Consider the following 17,904-nt stretch of genomic DNA (forward strand, 5'->3'; position numbering starts at 1 on the left):
ATATTCTCTCAGTGGCAATTTTCCTCTGATGTCACACACATGGTGCAAAGTGAAAATGCTGTAGAAATGTTGAACTGCAGTGTATCAGTTGTATAAATGTTTGCCATCTGAAATTTTCATCATTTTGCAGTTTTACAAATGATCATATTCAAAAGTTAAATATAATATTTGATAACCTGTTGGTCAACTGTACATACAAGATAATGTTAGCATTCAATGATCTCCTAGCTGTCATTAGGTTACTGGGACTTCAGCTGCTCAATAGTCAACAGTAATATTAGCTAGGTGTCTAATATAAGCAGTTGTCTGGCAAGGTAAATGGCTTGTCAAATATCTTGTTTAAGCTTGCAATAGTGCAAATTTCCCTCCAGATTTTTGTTTTGCTGTTGAGTTGCTGCTACGAAACTGAATGAACGCAGTGTAATATTAAAGCAGTACTTGTGCTGATGTCAGAGTAAGATGGCCACTGAGCGAATATTGTCAATTGCTCAAGTATTTCTATAAGTTGATGTTTTGGTAGCACAGGACACTGTGCAACTCACAGTGCAACTCAGTACATCAGAAATATGCTTTCAGCAGCATGGTATTTAAAAACATCAAAGAATAAAGTAACAATTAAAGGCATACAATTTACTGAAGCTTGTATTTACAAATGTTGGCCATTATTAAATTTGGCCTGTTTTGGTATGAAGTTCAACATGTAAAACTCTGGACCATCCTCTTATTCAACTCAGCTTGTTTATAGTGTGTGCTGAAAAAAGGCGTATACAATCAATTCTCATTGTGACAATGTTATAACGTGTGTAAGTTAAGGCCTCACTGTGGTCTTTAAAATACAAAAATACAACTCTAGAATACTACATTCACATAGCTCTCGTAAAGTTACTACAATAGAAACAAGATCTATCTGTCTACTACAAAAGGTAAACATGAATTACAATTAATGACTCTAAACAAATCTTCAATAGAAAAATACATTCCCTTGTCAGGACCCTTTAAATGCTAAGACGTCTACACTGTAGTGTCCATGGGCTCGTCTGCCATACTAGAAACAACACTGACTGGGGTAGGATCTGTGCTGTCATCTTTCTTTGGGGATTCAGCAGATCCCGGTTCTTCTTCCTGCAGTTCCTTCTTGTTATTAGCTGGATGAGAACTGTGGTCCTCTACAATGTCATTGTCATTGGTTTGAGGCTTGGAGGGGGTATTGGTCAATGCTCCGGGGTGAGTTTTCATATGGCCCTGTTAATGGGAGACACAACACATTAGTCATTTACTCTGAAGTACAGAATAAAGAAATCTCTTGATGCAAAAAGCTATCTTCCTACAACTTCAACTTCAAAATCAGCAGTATCTATAACTCTTACCTTAAGTCCACTTCGGCTGGCATATGCCTTGCCACACTCCGAGCAACTATAGGGTTTGTCAGGGCGAGGAAGATGAGTGTCTTGTGCTTTTGTTGTGACTGAGGGCTCTGGCTCCTCTGAAGACTTTTCTGGCAAACTGTCACCCTCCTCTTTTTGAATGTCCCTCTCTGGCTCTGGATCCAAAGCTGGAAAAGACGTTCTTTGCGTAGTGGTCTCAATCTTGGCTTTGTTTTGGGTAGCATCTGCCTCTTGTGCCTCCAGTGGTTCACTCCCACAGGCATTCTCTCCTTCAGTGAAAGCTTCGGGGCTAGTCGGTGGGATAATTGCAGGTAAGGAGTTTTCAGCTAGGGGTTTGGGGTTAGAATCAGAACTTGTTGTGGGTTTGTTTGTTGAGCAGGCTTCATCATTATTTTTCCCCCCGTGCAACATATCATTTTCTACTTCAGATTTAGAAACACATAAGGAAAGAGGTGCGTCATTCATCTCTGCATCTCCATTCACTGATGAATGAGAACTAACTATGGGTGCTTTGAAAGGGCTGGTGCTGCCTAGGTCAGGGTGGTTCTTCTCCTCAGAGTTCATGGAGCCATTCATGGGGCTACCATTAGCTAGGGTGTTGTCTCCCATATGCAGGGGGTCCTCGGCTCCCGCTGAGGGGGGATTACGGGTCAGGGGTGGGCTTACACTGGGTGATGAGCCTTCTGATTCCTCCGTCTTCACAGAAGTAGCACCAGCAGCTGTGGATTGCTTAGAAGTAGACCCTGAGTTGAAAGTATCCATTGAGGACCTGGAGTTTGTTGTCAAGGCTAGAGGAAGGAGTTGAGGTGTTGTACTGACTGAGCCATTCTTGCCATCACTGAGGATGGCATTCTGCATTTCTGGGCCGTCTTCAGGAGGCATGTCTTCATCGGGAGGTAATTGTCCACCTAGATGTAAGCGGATATGATGCTGAAGAACCAAGGCATTTGTGAACTTGCGGGGGCACAAGGGGCAGGAGTTCAAGGCACGGGAGTTAGCGGGTCTTGCACGGTGAGTGGCCAGGTGGGCCCTAAGACTGCCCTTTGTGGAGAATGACCGACCACACAGCTTGCAAGGGAACGGGCGCTCTCCCAGATGTGTGGCCTGATGCAATCGCAGAGCTCTTGGGCAGCTGAGGACACGCAGACACACTCCACATTGATTAGCAGCTTGGGTCGTAGGAAGAGAAGGGTTGACTGTAGTTGTGCCAGAACCTGAGACTGCCTGGCTGGAGAATAGTCCAACAGCATTGGCACTAGGGCTTAGGCCAAGAGCAGCCAACATTTCCCTGCGATAGGCACTGGAGGTGGTGCTCAGGTCATAGCCATGGGTGTCCCCATTGGTCTCAGCAGAGGTTGTTGAGGAGGTGGAGGAAGAAGAAGAGGCCCCTCCCTGTGGCTGCTTTTCAAGTTTCTGTACCAGCCGTTGCAACTTGGAGGTGTCAGAGGTTTGGCTAGAGGCGGTGGGAGAGGATGAAGAAGGGGAGGAGGTTGATGGTTTTGGGAAGGGGGGAAAGGGAAAGGGTAGCTGATGAGCAGAAGAGAGGTGGGAGTTGGATGGGTGGCCTGGGGGTCGGAGAAGTGCAAGGTGGTGAGCAGAGGCACCCCCAGGGAAGAGAATCTTGGGTAGGTGGGCCAGCTGAGAGTATGCTGAAGTTGCATGGAGGGTGGAGTGAGGAGGTGTGTTTTCATCAAATCGCTGCTGCTTTGCTCCTTTGAAATGGTTCCCCATGGAGGACGAAGATGAGGACGAAGAAGGCAATGCAGTGCTTGATGCGCTGGTGGTCGATGCAGCTGAGGCTCTGTTCAGCTGTAGCAGGGAATGGGCAGTGGACAGCAATGCCATGTCCACTGATGGTGGCAGAGGTAAGGAGGAAGTTGAAGGCCGGGTAGATGCACCAGAAAGGAACCCTAAAGCCATGTTATCTGGCACCCCAGGAATGCTGCCTTTCACTCCATTAAATGATTCATCTTCATCGGCCCGTCGTTTTCTCCTTCTCTGGATGGCACCAGAAGAAGGGCCACTCTGGGTTTGCTCTGACAGTGCAGGGGGTAGCAGTGACAGGGACAGCTCAGGGTTCTGCTCTCTGTGACGCAGAAAATGGGCTTTGAGGTTCCCTCTGGTTGTAAACCGGCTTAAGCAGACTGGACACTGGTAGGGCCTTTCACCTGTATGTGACCTCAGGTGGATCTGAAGTGATGAATCACTGCTTAACACCTTCCCACAAAAACGGCACATGTGTTGAGGGCGTCCTGCGGAGGAGGCAGAGCCCAAGGAGGAGCTAGGCTGGAGATCCTGGGAAAGGCTGGTGGTAGGAAGGGGAGGAGTTGGAAAACTGATACCATTGCTGTGACCAAATGAGGGGTTGTTGGATGATTTCTCATGGAGGTAACGTGGTGGCAAACCCAGTGACAAGGACAGAGGATGCAGGGAAGCAACAGAGGAGCTGATAGAAGATGCGAGAGATGAGGAAGAGGTAGAGGATGATGTAGCTCTGCTGCCATTGACATTTGAAGCACCTGATTTGGGAACGGATGAGTGGTGGTAGAGGGAAGTTTGAAGGCCACTCAACAGCGATGATGCTGTGGTCATTGGTGTGGCAGTGGAGGGGTGTGTTGGTGATGATGATGCAGCTCCTGTAGACCTCTGGTTGGTGTCTGCACTACTTGACTGTGTGTTATTAACTTGGCCAAAGACAGCTCCTCCAAGCCTTAGAACATGCCTACATATTTCCTCTGTTATCTGCATCTGGTGGATTTGCCTTTGCTGTAAAACCCTCAGCTCCTCAAGCAGTACAGCCAAGGTTGGCGGAACCTGGATCTGTCCCTGTTCTCCGGGAGAGCCGGGGTTCTGCTGCTGGCCTGGGCTCAAGCTTTCGTGGTGAAGTGGCACACACTGAGAGGAAGAGGAGGATGAAGAGGAGGAGGTAGTGGTTGTGGCTGAGCTGCCCATCGCCGGGGAGGTCATGGTGGAGTGAGAGTTTCCTTGGTGGGCCAGGTTGTGGGAACCTGAGGTTTGACCAATGGGAAGAGGTGAGTGAGTCTGTGATGACAGCGAGGGGTGAGGAAAGTCCGGAGAGAGGGAGGAGTGGGTGTTTGGGAGGGAGGTGGTGAAGGGGGCAATGTGGCTGGGCCAGTGGGGAGGAGGCGAGCTCTCGCTGGGTAAGGAGGGCGCGTGGAGCCCACCAGGGGACGGGCGAGGGGCCAGAGGCGGCTGGCAATCTTGGAGAGAGGTGGGGGAGGAGGAGGAAGATCCTGATGAGGTCACTTCTGAGCCAAGAGACATGGAGGGTGACTTCATGCCCAGGTGTTCTTCTGAGGATGACAAAGAAAAGTAAAATGTTTAAGACTAAAACTTTTCAATTTGTTTCTTTAAAGGGACATTATTATAACATTTCGAATTTACAATATCAGTAAAAAAAAATATCCAGGTGTGTAAATTACTCAAAACTTTTAGCTTCATTTAGATTATGTTTATTTCATTGCTTCCAGTTATTGTTTACAAAAGTTCTTTGCAAAACTGGTATGCAAACCAAATGATCCTGTGATTCCTGTGAAGAAGAAGACAAACAAGTGGACGATACTCTGCAGTCTATGAGTCTTTGTCATGTCTTGTCTCAATCTGTGCTCTGCGGAGCAAAACTACTCAAACATCTTGCGCACACAAAAAAGCTTACAGACCACCTTGCTGCTATGGCAACACATTTTAGAGTACAATGGGCATCACCAAGACAACCCATAACCCCTCTTAACCCACCCCCTCCTTACTGCAGTTACGTCTTTCATCTCCCTATTCACCCTTCCCCCCTTACGTCACAGTGGAGGTCAAGGGTCAGGCCATGCTAAGGGTTCTGGGCACTGTCCAGACACTCTGATTGGTCAACTAATCTGACCTCTGCAGCCCAGGGGTCAAATTCTTTCAGAATCTTGAGCACAGAGTGAGAATGAGTAAAAAGAAAAAGAAGGGGGAGGGTAACAACAATGAACAGACTTACTATTCCCTCCTGGAGAGATATAGTAATGGAATGAAAGACTGTACCTGTGAAATTCCTTTTTGTGACTTCTAAACAAACTTTCACATGCCGGGAACAAAAAACTATCTCCTGCAGTAAACTTTCATTTGTGGAAGTTTACCTGTACAAAGACTGGTGCGCTGGTTTGAATTATTTGCATTTCAGAACAAGTGCAGGAGCAATCTCTCTTTCCCCTCTGAATACTTTTATTCTCAATCCCCCCCCCCCCCCCCCCCACACACACACACACACCACCACCCCCCTGTTTGAGGAGACCAAGTGTGTAGGGTATACAGTCAATAGGGTTGGGGGGCAAGAACAAGGGAGAAAGAAAGGGGGGAGGGAAGTACTGAGAATGTGAAAAAGGGGTAAGAGGGGTGCATAGGAGAGTAAGGCATGGACTTAGGGTAAAAGGAGAAGAGAATAGAAGGGTGGAAGATTAATCTTTACCAAAAACACCGCCCCCCCACCCCCCATGCACCTTATTGTTTACAAATAAGAGAGTGCTCTATACTTATCAAAGACCTCCAGCAGTCAGCGCTGAGCAGCCTGTTGGTTTCCTGGAGGACGAACAGCTCATGAAAATGGCCACTGATGTATGTTAGTTAATCCTACTCTATTCACTTCAGAGGGACAAGTTTATTGGCCCCGACCAAATTGCCTTAGGCCTCCATTTAGTCGGGCCCATTACAGTGAATGACAAAGGGGGGGGGGGGGGGGGGGGGGTTTCCTTACTTGACAAACTCAAACATTTTAGTTCCGATCAATCAAATCAGGTACATTTTGTAGGAATGTGGCCATGCATAAATGCATTTGTGAAAAAAGTAGAAATCAGCGTTACGGAACCATTCTGTGAATGCAAATCTAAATTCGAACTAAAGTTCTATGAATATGTATGAAAATGTTATGGCCTAAAGAGAATTCACCGTGCATAGATCGGCGCTATCTGGTTGCAGGATCCCTCTCTGAAGAATTCCCAAAGATAAAAAAAAAAAGGCATGCACATTCGTAAAGATGTTTACTCACCGTTGGATAGCAACCTTGGGCCCCCCGGATCCGCGTTAACGAGATGCTGGGGTCGCTTCTGCTTCCGGCGTGACATGATTCACGGCGAGTCAGACAGAGTGGGGGGCATCAGTCGGTTGAATTGCACCATACGCACGTTTTTGCGCACTGAGAAAGCGCTCCTGAAACCATCCAAACTTCGAAACTTCAGCAACCCCTTGGATTAGACAGGAAATTTCAAGTCACCTGTATGGTGACTTTTGACTGTAATAGACTCCAAAAATAAAGAAAGGTGTTGGGAAATCCGCAGGTCTGTCGCACCGTGTCATATGAAGCCACAGAGAGCGCGTGTGTGGCTTTTCTAAAGTCTCTTCTCCCCCAAAAAACTTGTCCAAATTTGCGCCCCTCCTCTCCCACTGCTGCCCCGCTGTATGCACATACAGGGAACACACACACTCATACAAACACACACACACACCACACACACACACACACACACACACACACACACACACACAGAACCACTCCTTGTTCTTCAATGATATTTGCATTTCAATGGCGTGTAACACACAGTCTCCCTGCTTCTCTCTTTCTCTCCAGCTTTAGTTTTTCTTTAAACATTCTCGCAGCAGCTAGACAGCCTATACTTTCATTAAAACATGACAATTAGGTGTCAAAGCCATTGGATCCCCAAACACATTTGAATGGATATGACAATTTGCTTTTGGGAACATAAAGGCCTAAATCATTACTTGAAGTGAATTTAATCAAACTATGCAATAAAGTGTCTTAAATAAGTCTCACAGGAGGTGACTTATCGACCACCAGGTGAACGGCACCTTTTTTTTGTATTCCTTGCAAAGTGAATGATAATGACATTAAAATCGAAATGATTGACTGGCAGGTGATGTCAATCAGCAAAAGTAAAATAATACAACATTATTATGACGGATGAGTTGTCAGGCGATATTGCCAGCCTTTGATTTGCATAGGGCCAATTATAAACAAAACTGCAGTGAGTGGCTGTGTGCAAGAGGGGCCACACTGTCCTCCTATATGCATGCATGTATTTCGTGTGTTATCGCCAAGCGCACAATACCCCCACCCCTCTCACTCGCCCCACAAAAAAAAGCATCTTACATTGGAGCTCTATTTAAAAGGCAGAGAATAGATGGGAATCTTTGACAATGGCGTGCTGGACACAGTTGAGTGAGCATCTCCCCTCTCTCACTATGAACCCCCGGATCCACTGCTGCAAAGCACAATGCCGCTCTTTCACCCCCCGCCTTTACTCCTGTACCACGTGGAGAAACGGATAAAAGAGAGCGAGAGAAAAAGGGGGGAGGTGGAGGAGGAAGATGGGGGGGGGGGGGGGGGGGGGGGGTATTTAAGTAGGTATCTCACATTATAGGCCTGTATCCACTCAAAGGCTGCGTAAGAAAAAAAAGGTGCAACCAACTTTGATTTTCAGAGGGGAAATAGCCTAACTCGTGTTTTTCTTTAAACTGGGCTGCTTTATAAAGTGTATGCCCTCATATAAACAGATAAATAGAACATTTAAATGTAGAAAAGTGTCATATTTAGGACTATAGGAGACTCAAGATAAGTAAATTAAGCAGTGCGACACTTTAAAGATAAACTATATCCTTTTATATACTTCAAGATGTCTGATTTCTGATATTAAAGATTTGTAGACATGTTGTTGGTACATTTTTTAAAAGAAATATGACGAAATATTTACGCAATTTTACGTTGACATTCTGTGACGTCATTAAGGTGAGTGTAAAAGCTTCACCTGCAGCTGCTCACTGAAGTCCTTCTGGTAGGTTTAAAAAAAAAAAACAAATTCACGAAAAATAACCGAACAACTGTTAAGGTATCCGTGCAAGTTTCGCAAATATATGGTATTAAAAACAAAAGGTGTTCCTTCACAATGTGGAATTGGACTTTGGAAAAAGTTGAGCCAGCTGCTAATGTTTACGGCAGTTGATGTAGCATTAAGCTAGCTATCTAAACAAGACTTATTTATTCTCCACTAAGAAATAATCTCATAAACACTTAAATGAGGCTTAAGTTATTTAATTGTTATTAGTTTTAGAATTGGCAACCATACATAATTCATATTTAATCTATTATTTTTGTTGTAAACAGACATAAATCAAATCCTTGATTGTTTTGGCTGAAAACATTTAGTGTAACTATTATTACAATATACTATTTAAATGTTTCTTCTGCTTGTAATTTGGGTTTTCTAAAGGACTGAAGGGCGATGTTAACCCAAAATGTACTCTTTATACAGTTTATTATTCATCATGAATCAAAATGTAAGAGGTTTTTCTGATCAATAAATCAAGATGTTGTACCATTTATTCTATATTCAGTAAACTAGATTCTTAAAATGTCTGAACTGAACCTGACAGCTTCAATATTTCTTGAAAAAAGGCCGAACATTCTTGAACCCTTCTTAAATTGTCATGTCAAGTGTGGTATGTGATAAGGCCAAAGAAAGTGTTTTTTATTTCCATTGTTAAGGTCTCTGAAAAATGTGATTGTTTAAAAGAGAAATAACACACTTACCTCACTTTTTAATGAAACTGCTCTGTTCTTTTCAGCCGCGACCATGTCTGTCTGTGATGATACACTGCTGTGTAACTACCCAAAGTGCCGAACCAAGCTGAGTGGCTTCGCCTGGGTCACAGCGTGCTCGCATGTTTTCTGCGATCAGCACGGGTCCGGTGAGTTCAGCCGCTCCCCCGCCATCTGTCCAGCCTGCTCCTCTGCGCTGTCAGGGAAGCTGGACATAGTGAGAACAGAGCTGTCACCTTCTGAGGAGTACAAAGCCATGGTGCTGGCAGGTCTGCGACCTGACATAGTCTTGGACATTAGTACCAGAGCTTTGGCCTTCTGGAGCTATCAGGTCATATTTTATACTTCTATATGTGTATAAACATGTAGCTTTGCATCTGTTCAATGCAAAAGTGCCCCCTGTCAACATGCAACATCAGTTTATTCTTTTAAAAACAGGTCCATCAGGAGCGTATGTATCAAGAGTACAGTTTCTCAAGAGCGGAGGTCCAGCTGAAGCAGATGGAGAAGATGTTGAGCCAGCAGAATCAGAGCAGAGAGCTGGAGCTCACCGCCATGAGAGGGGAAATCGCCTCCCTGAAGAAAGTAAACCACAATTCTCAAACTGAAGTGCTGATTAACATTTGAACGAAGCCTTAAAAACAGCTTTTAAATCTTTAATGTATTTGTAAAACCATTGAGAAGATTTTACTAAGGGCCTTAAGGGGTGGATGAACGAGTGGTACGTCTATGGTCATTATCTCTTTCTTAACCTTAAATGATGTAAGAATACAAGAAGCTGCAGTAAATGTTGTACAATGGTAGTTAAATCTTTATCTATTAGCATGATGAATATATCAGTAATAATTTGTTCAGTATTCTATTTGAAAACACAGTTTTTTATGTAGACAATGAAAATGATTTAACTGGCATTAATATCTGACAATCTTAACTTGTAGGTACATTTGATGATTCAAGTTAAAGGGAAAACCATGATTGTCTAAAACGTGTCTTCCCTCAGGTGATGGAGGAGTATAAAAGGAAGTACAGTGAGGTGTCTGAAAGGCTGATGGAAAGGAACAGGCAGTACCAGAAACTACAGGGGCTGTATGACTCTCTGAGGCTGCGCAACATGGTGGTGGGGGAAAGAGACAGGCCGACACAACCAGGACATCACGACTATAACACTGGTAGGACCATTTTAAATCAGAATAATTCCATTACCGGTTTAAAGGTACAGATCTCCTTTAGTGCAGGAGATACATTTGATGTTTTACATTAAAATAGGTGAATGTGGATTGTTTGTGGAAGTTGGGAATGATACACTTAATTTCTTTCCTTCAATTCACTTTTTTTAAATGTTTAAAACAAGCGCTGTACAAAACAAGAACTAATAACAGCTCAAGTAGAGGAATGTGTTTGTACGATTAAAAGCTTGCAAACAGTTTTGTTTTTAAGTTCAAAGTTGATATTTATGACAAACTTTTTGTTACCTCAATACCTTTCAGTAAAAATCCAGCAATATCAGAATGCAACTTTGAGCTCTGCAAAGCTACAATCAGCATCTTTGCTGAATGTTTCAGACTAAAACAGGACTCAATTGATTAATTAGACCATTTATTAGTCAATACTAGAAATTATCATGTGTTGCAGCCAATTATACACACTAAATACTAAATACACTTGACAAGAACAGAAGTAAGCTTCTAATTAAAACACCAATAATCTGCTGACAATATCACTTAAATTCATTGAAAATGTGACAGATATTTAAGTGGTTTTCCTGAGAACTTAAGGGTGTTGTTAAATCAGCAGTGTGGTGCTCACTTATTAATGAGAGCAGGAAGGAAGCACAGAAAGAATGATGTTAAAAACACAGCTCTAGGTGCCTGTAAAGAAGAAGGGGCCACTCAGAAGGAACAGTAGGAGTAATGAGCTGATTGTCTATGTTAAGGAATTTTGATCTGTTTGAACAATGAGAAACATCCATCAACCCCTTGTGTGTCACCAAGGGTTGGCTCGGCAGGCCATTCCCCAGAGAAGCCCTCAGTTCCTCTCGTCGGGTCTAGATGGGGACAGTAGATTCTTCTCCTGCCTGGAGGCTGACGGAGCCAAAACCTTCTTCCAGTTCAGCTCCCCAGCCCAAGATCGAGGCCAACCGCTCATAAAGAAGAACTGAGACAGCAGCGGCTTATATACAGACTGTGGCTTATTCACTTCTCTGTTCTCACTATTTATCCATACATTCATTTTTTTCAGTGTTCTATGGTTTAAAGGTTGAGCTGGTTTGTTCGTGTTCATTTGGGTGGGGAGCATTTGTCGCAATTTTTCAGCATAACCAAAATTTGACTTAAAAAGGATTGAAATAAAAAAATGTAAGTATTCATTTTGGTATCCACTGAAGTGAACATATTGTGTTAGTCACTAACTATTTATCATAAACTCCTGTGAGATTGTGTCAGATTTAGCTTTAGTTTTTTATTAAAACAACTTTGAAGGACTTTGAGTCACTATCAGTGCCATGTTTCTCCAGTACTTCTCATGTCTGGTTTATATCTTAAATGCTTAGTTTCAGGGGTTTGGGTAAGTGATGAGCCCAACCTTAACCCTAAAAGACAATAAAAGCATATTTTCGGGCAATCAAACCACAGAAAATGCTTTCTACTGACTTACTGAAAAACTACACCATTTTCTATACTGACACAGCTAACATATGAATGAAATGATGAATGATTATATTTTCAGTGTTGCAAAATAACGAAACCCATCTTTTAAATATTTGATGTCAATCTGTATTGCTGGACAGATCCATTAGGCTGGGTTGTTGACTAAAAGGTTTGAGGAGACCAAGTGAGCTTCAGACTTGAAAACTGTGCTTAACCCTAGAACACTAACAGTTTTGTAACACCATCAGTAATGTCAGGTATATTTTACCCGATAAAACATATCTTCCCATCATAATATATTAAAGTACAATAATAAATGGCAAATTGAAATACTCTTCTTTTATTTCCCCTAATACAAAGTCTCATAAAACAAAAAGTAGGTATCAGGGGGGACACTTTAAAATGTCTCAAACATTTGTGAAGAATTAGGGAATCATTAACGAAAAATTCCTAAATAAATAAATAATGGAGCTGGGAACTTGTTTTTCTTTCCACTTGTTCCTGGGACATGTGAGCCTTGTCTGGTGAAGGCTAACTCTCTAACTGAATTACTGACAAGTGTAGGGAATATTTTAACTCTCTATAACTAACATCAGGTGAAAATCACCTGAACAGGTGCCTTTTGAAAAAAACAGGGATTGGAGCAGGGAAACACTCCTACCTTCAAAGATGTCAAGGGGCAGCCTGAAGCTACGGACCCACACATCTCTGACAGCAGCAACACAATGAAATCGACGTGAGCACTATCGCGTAGGTGATTTTGTTCTAGGGTTAAAAGAGTTACAAATAATCAAAGCTGCAGTTAATCTGGCAAATTCAGAACAAAAGAATAAGTGTGCAGAGTTCACTTTTGATGGGTAAAACTTTAAGAAAGTGTAGTTATAAATAAACACTTTCATAAAGACATATGACATTGTTATATGTCATCACAGTACTTAAAGCAATTATGAAAATTACAATCAATAATCTAACAAATGAAGTTTCAGGGTCTGGGTTTGTACATGCAACCTTTTTGTTACAGCTTACATAGATAAATGAATATTAGGATTATAATATTAGTAACATCTGTGCTTTCCTACTTAGACAGGTAAATGTGTCAGCTGTCTGTGTTTAAAACACCACACAAAAGAAATATGATTGAGACAGAAGGGTTTCTTTTTATCAGTGTAAACAGAAGTAATCATTGTGACAGAATACTCTCATCCTCCCAGGTTCCTTTATTTCTCCATGAACTCGTTGTTGTCCCCTTAAAATAATACAAAAAGAAATATTTATAAATATAAACAAAGTGTCTCCCTACATACAAAGACACGGGGTGAAATCTATTTACAGGACATCACATAAAACCTGCACAAACTTTGGAAACTTAACACCTCCATTAGTATGCAAACTTGTGTTCAAATTCAAAATTTGGTCCTCTTGCTTGTTGTCGGGCTCATTCGCTCTGTGGTTTGTAGCTGACGGAGGCAGCAATCTGACTGTGGACGTTTTGCTTCTTCCCGTTGACAATGAGGAGCAGAGGAGAGTCCACTCTTATACTTCGGAAGTCGAACGACTGCCAGACAGAGGAAATATAAAAGTTATAGCATTTAGAAAGACATTCTTTGCACATTTTAACAGCAAAGAGACACACTGACCTCATCTTTATGGGTTATGCTGTTCCGTTTGACCTGAGGTTCAGGAATGACTACAGTATCTCCTATCAGGACGCCCCAGCTGTCCGCCGTGTTGTACACCATCACCACTATACACGTCTCCTCGCTGTCCACCATACCGAACGTGCTGCAGAAACAAAGAGTGTACAACTTTACAACACCACTCAAAAAGTCCAGAGGCGTTTCTCCACTTCAAAACCAACAAAGTTCAGTAGATAAAGTTGCACTCACAAGGCCATGCGACCCTCGGTGGCCAAGCTGAACACCACCTTGCCCAGAGCGGCCTCCCCAGGGTGAAGACCGTGCGTGAGGGAGGAAAGCATTCTGGGCTCCAGGCTGCCAACACGGCCTGTTGGGGAGCGGAACTGAGGGGAGGAGCAGGGGCCCAACGCTGAGGTGTTGAGGGTGGAGAGCATCGTCCGTAACCGACGAGCCTTCACCTTCCCCTGAAAAGATGGACACACTGACGGTTAGGGATGATCAAAAGATAGTGCTGCCATCTAGTGGTGGAGTAGTAGATATTTTTTTGTAAAAAAAGGGTATACCATAAAATTGTATACTTCAACTAAAACAATTATATATATATATATATAATATAATATAATAATTTTATGGTATATATATATATATATATATATATAATATTAGATTAGATCTAAATTTGGCAAGTTGATTCCAAAAGTAGAAAAATACTCTTATTTTATACTTAAATAAATTTCTTATTTTAAAAAAAGTGTAACAAAGTATTTTTTGTTAATTCCAGTTTTTGTCTTACATTTTTACATTACGTCTTCATCACCGTATTGCAATTTGCTCCAATATCATTTCTTTCTATCTTTTTGTAATGTTGAATCAATGACTGGTTTTGGTTTTCTAAAATCCACGTTGAGTTTCTTCCTTCAAAGCTGAACTTCAATGTTTTCCAAAATTGTGTCAGTTATTTAATGAAGTAAAATCGGAGCCGATCCTACGACTCAACTGACTCACAATCAATGTGGAAACACTAGAAGTATCTGGAGGTCACACAAAAATGTTACATTTTGTACTTTTGCCTTTAGAACCCTATTCAATTGTTTCTATGTCAGTATAATTGTAATTATTGTCTGTTATATAATCATTACACAAGTTTTAAAAACAACACAGTATGCCGTGAATGTGATCCTACCTTGTGCTGTATGAGCTCTGTGACTTTCCTTAGATACTCAAGCAGCTGCTTCTCTCTCTCTGGAGGCTTCTCCCAGCTGGGGTCGAGTGCCGCTGCTCGGCTGTAGCCCTCCAGCGCCGAGCCGAACATCTCCTCGTACTGGAACAGAGTGGACCTGTTGAAATGCAACTCCGGGTAGCAGGAGGCAGCTCTGTCCACTTTCTCCTGCAGACAGGAAAGAGGCAAGTAAACATTAGTGCAATCGGTGGGATGAGTGCTGATGGACTTCAACAAACATTTTTAATGCTGAATACTCACAGATTGTGCATAGGCACTTAAAGCTTGTTGAGACAACTGTGGATTCTGACCACATGAGAAGAACAGGGACACATAAGCATTTCCCAGGATATCTGGAACAAATAAAAAAATATTTATACATTGATGACAATATATTTGAGAGAGCATGAGGATTCATATAAATCCTTAAATCGCTGCTCCTATTGCAGTTTAACTTTACTCATTTGTTTGACGATTAAAACCTTTTAAACGCCACAAACACAATGGATCAGATCACAGTAAACCAAACCACTCTACATGTCGAGTGTTGGATTTCTGAAGGCAGAAATCAACTCAGTAGTGAGCATACTACAATTTTCTCTTTAACATTCATAATAATAAGACGAAGAAGAAGATTGTATTAGAAATTAAACATCAAAAAGAGAAAAATAATAGACCTGCAATAATATATATAATGTGTAATTTTATATAAATGATTCTGACTTTGAAAACTCTTTACCCTCGTGTTTTACAAACTTGATTATTTTTAGTTTAGAGTGACATTTTTGGACGATACAGATATTAAATTCTGCCAACGAAATGCCATAGTCTAAGCTTTTATTTTGAAATCTGTGGAGCAATATGTCTGATTGCTTGCACAGATATAAGCCTATGCACGCTCTAAAAAGTCTAATATTTTGTCGCTGACATACTAGATTGGATAATTAAGTTGAACTTTATTCTAACGATGTGAAACAAACAGCTCCCTCGCTGCAGACAGAAAACAGTAATACTTTCAACAGCTCGTTGCAGTCATATTATCTGTTTACTAAGAAGAACCCAGGCGCTCTTCTACTCACACCAGGACATCCCGTCTGTAACATCCAGCTGCACCGCCTGTCTGGCCATATCAACACTCTCCATAACCTGCTTTCCATGCGCATCCCTGTCCACTGCTGGCAGCTGTCTCAGCACCATGGACAGGTTACGAAGAGACACTTTGTTCTTACTCTGCCAAGGTGGAAGATAAGCAAAGTCGCATGAGTGAATTGTTAAGAAAAAAAACATGTATCACGTTTTCGGTTAATTTACTGTCTGTGCTTTTCAACGTCAAAGACAAGACAAGAAAATGTAGCTTTGATGTGTTCAAAACCAAACATGTCATCCTCACTTTCTTGTCTCTTTACCTGATGCAAGGCTCCAGTGAAGCAGTTCTTAGCACCAATCAGATCTCCTTTTTTCCAGTACTGCTCCCCTAATGTGTTCCAGCCGTCCACCAGGCCCGGCTCCAGCTTCACAGCGCGGGAAAGGCACTCTTCTGCTACAGCACTGAAGTCAGGCGCTACATTCAGACACCTGCCCTTTAGCAGCAGAAACTCTGCTTTGTGTTTTAAATCATCTACAAACACAGAGGGACAGTTGGTTTAATTGATATCAAATCTCAAATTGAAGCCTGGACTGTAATTGTGTGAGTACAGCGCTCACCTTCTTTCTCCTCCAGCTTCTTCAGTGTCTTTTCTGTCTCCTGTGCGACATCGCTTTGTTTTCTCCCGGCCTCCTCCTCACTGTGCGACTCAAAATAGCAATCTCTGAAATTATACAGGTCATCCACGAGCTCCTGTTATGGGGAGGGAGGGTTGATGGTAAGTACAAGTGGTTGAATCCTGAAGTATTTAAAAATAGATCAAAGTTCTCACAGCTACGTCTACCTTTAGTAAAACACTGAGTTGGTTTTAAACTGGGTCACCAAAATTCCAAATCAACATTGTAATTATATCAAAATGTACAACATTTACATTTTTAACCAATTTCACACATGAAGATCAGGACACAATTTGAATTATTAAGCCTGTTATTTTAACACTTGTACAATACAATTATACACACATTTTATGTAGCATCATTGAGATGATACCTGGGCTTCAGATTTAATGTTTCAACGTAACATTAAAGAGTATTGAGTTTGAAAGAAGACAAAGAAATATAAGAAGCATTGACTTGCATTCTGAGGATTGTAGTAGTCTGGACTTGGTATAAAAACTAGACCAGGGATGGGCAACTTTGGTGACAGCAAGGGCCACATTCATTTAATTCTCACTGCCAGAGGGGCCGAATTAAACGATTACAGTCAATTATGTCTCAAATTAACTTCAACATATACCAGTGATCAGATATTATTATGGACATATTTCTGGTTTTCATGATTTCATGGCAGATTTCGTCATGTTTTCTTCATGTTTCCAATTAATTGATGTGTAAAAAATTAACCTGAGGGCCACGTTGAGGTTGATGGGGGCCGCATGTGGCCCCCGGGCCGCCAGTTGCCCCACCCCCTGAACTAGACTATAAGATGTGTACTGTACATTTTAATTAACTTAATAGATATTCATTTATAACAGAATATAATAACTATAGTAGTTTAAATAATAAAAGTAGTATGTATCCTGCTCATGCAAACTTCGAGTTGTTAAATGTTTAAATAATATTGTGTATGTTACTGATTAAGGTTAATGACTTCAGAGAGCATCCATATTAATTATACTTGATGCAATAGACAATCTGCTGACTCAGTTAGAGCAGGAGATGCAGAGGATGCTCGGGTTCATTATGAACGCAGTTAAATGTCGCAAAATAGACGGACGACATTCTTAACGTAAAACAAGACAACAAACTGCACACTATCAAAAATAAAGGAAGGGCACCTGTACAGGTTTGATAGTTTAAGCCTGTTGTTATAGTAACGAGTATCTAAGGACATGTAAAACGTGACAAAAAAATCTAATTCTTATTTGAAGGGGAAGTCAACAAAACGAACAGGCAGGTGAGTGTGATATAAAAAGGGTTCGGTACCTTCAGAGCTTGTAACTCGTTTTTGTTTCCAGGCTCTCCACTCTTCTCGTCCTCCGCCATCTTTGCGTTAGCGAGATAAAAAACAGCGAAGAAGAAGAAGGACTGATGTGGGGAAAGAAACGCACAGAATCACGGACCATGTGTTAAATATAACCTTATAATTCAAAATTATGATAGAAAACAGACATTTTCTCCCGAAATATAACCAGTTCACGACATTTAAGACACACAACACAGGCCTTTAATTTCAGTTACATCGGAAGTTGAGTGTAAACCGTTTCCTAAATGAGTCCGACCAAGAACAATTTTAACACACAAAATTGAGATTATCATTCGCTGTTTTTTT

General features: G+C 41.8%; 3 protein-coding genes across 3 annotated transcripts; 1 reads left to right on the forward strand and 2 right to left on the reverse strand.

The window, feature by feature from the left end:
- si:ch211-212k18.5 (sal-like protein 4) lies at positions 1-7,071 on the reverse strand. Its single transcript, XM_061031486.1, has 3 exons — positions 6,424-7,071; positions 1,368-4,699; positions 1-1,242 (listed from the first exon to the last, which is right to left on the reverse strand). Exons 1-3 carry the CDS (start codon positions 6,497-6,499, stop codon positions 1,012-1,014), a joined length of 3,639 nt encoding a protein of 1,212 aa, XP_060887469.1. The 5' UTR covers positions 6,500-7,071; the 3' UTR covers positions 1-1,011.
- A 1,931-nt stretch (positions 7,072-9,002) lies between these two features.
- LOC132958399 (E3 ubiquitin-protein ligase CCNB1IP1) lies at positions 9,003-11,353 on the forward strand. Its single transcript, XM_061031164.1, has 4 exons — positions 9,003-9,319; positions 9,427-9,573; positions 9,989-10,157; positions 10,980-11,353. Exons 1-4 carry the CDS (start codon positions 9,023-9,025, stop codon positions 11,144-11,146), a joined length of 780 nt encoding a protein of 259 aa, XP_060887147.1. The 5' UTR covers positions 9,003-9,022; the 3' UTR covers positions 11,147-11,353.
- Positions 11,354-12,767: 1,414 nt separating this feature from the next.
- Positions 12,768-17,720, reverse strand: ttc5 (tetratricopeptide repeat domain 5). Its single transcript, XM_061030652.1, has 9 exons — positions 17,559-17,720; positions 16,194-16,326; positions 15,896-16,107; positions 15,569-15,719; positions 14,751-14,842; positions 14,454-14,657; positions 13,520-13,734; positions 13,271-13,415; positions 12,768-13,188 (listed from the first exon to the last, which is right to left on the reverse strand). The coding sequence occupies exons 1-9, from the start codon at positions 17,616-17,618 to the stop codon at positions 13,069-13,071; spliced, it is 1,332 nt and encodes a 443-aa protein (XP_060886635.1). The 5' UTR covers positions 17,619-17,720; the 3' UTR covers positions 12,768-13,068.
- Between the last annotated feature and the right edge of the window lie 184 nt (positions 17,721-17,904).

This window comes from Labrus mixtus, chromosome 23, assembly GCF_963584025.1.
Source record: "Labrus mixtus chromosome 23, fLabMix1.1, whole genome shotgun sequence".
NCBI lineage: Eukaryota > Metazoa > Chordata > Actinopteri > Labriformes > Labridae > Labrus > Labrus mixtus.

What these genes read in the sequence shown, in the direction of transcription:
- si:ch211-212k18.5 (XM_061031486.1), bottom strand. Translation starts at nt 6,499, where the DNA reads ATGTCACGCCGGAAGCAGAAGCGACCCCAGCATCTCGTTAACGCGGAT. An exon ending in CCCAAGGTTGCTATCCAACG is followed by an intron (nt 4,700 to 6,423) that starts GTGAGTAAACAT and finishes TGTCATCCTCAG; the next exon opens with AAGAACACCTGGGCATGAAG. An exon ending in CCAGCCGAAGTGGACTTAAG is followed by an intron (nt 1,243 to 1,367) that starts GTAAGAGTTATA and finishes TCCCATTAACAG; the next exon opens with GGCCATATGAAAACTCACCC.
- LOC132958399 (XM_061031164.1), top strand. Translation starts at nt 9,023, where the DNA reads ATGTCTGTCTGTGATGATACACTGCTGTGTAACTACCCAAAGTGCCGA. An exon ending in TGGCCTTCTGGAGCTATCAG is followed by an intron (nt 9,320 to 9,426) that starts GTCATATTTTAT and finishes TTTTAAAAACAG; the next exon opens with GTCCATCAGGAGCGTATGTA. An exon ending in ACATCACGACTATAACACTG is followed by an intron (nt 10,158 to 10,979) that starts GTAGGACCATTT and finishes TGTGTCACCAAG; the next exon opens with GGTTGGCTCGGCAGGCCATT.
- ttc5 (XM_061030652.1), bottom strand. Translation starts at nt 17,618, where the DNA reads ATGGCGGAGGACGAGAAGAGTGGAGAGCCTGGAAACAAAAACGAGTTA. An exon ending in TCACTGGAGCCTTGCATCAG is followed by an intron (nt 15,720 to 15,895) that starts GTAAAGAGACAA and finishes CCACCTTGGCAG; the next exon opens with AGTAAGAACAAAGTGTCTCT. An exon ending in TACAGACGGGATGTCCTGGT is followed by an intron (nt 14,843 to 15,568) that starts GTGAGTAGAAGA and finishes TATTTGTTCCAG; the next exon opens with ATATCCTGGGAAATGCTTAT.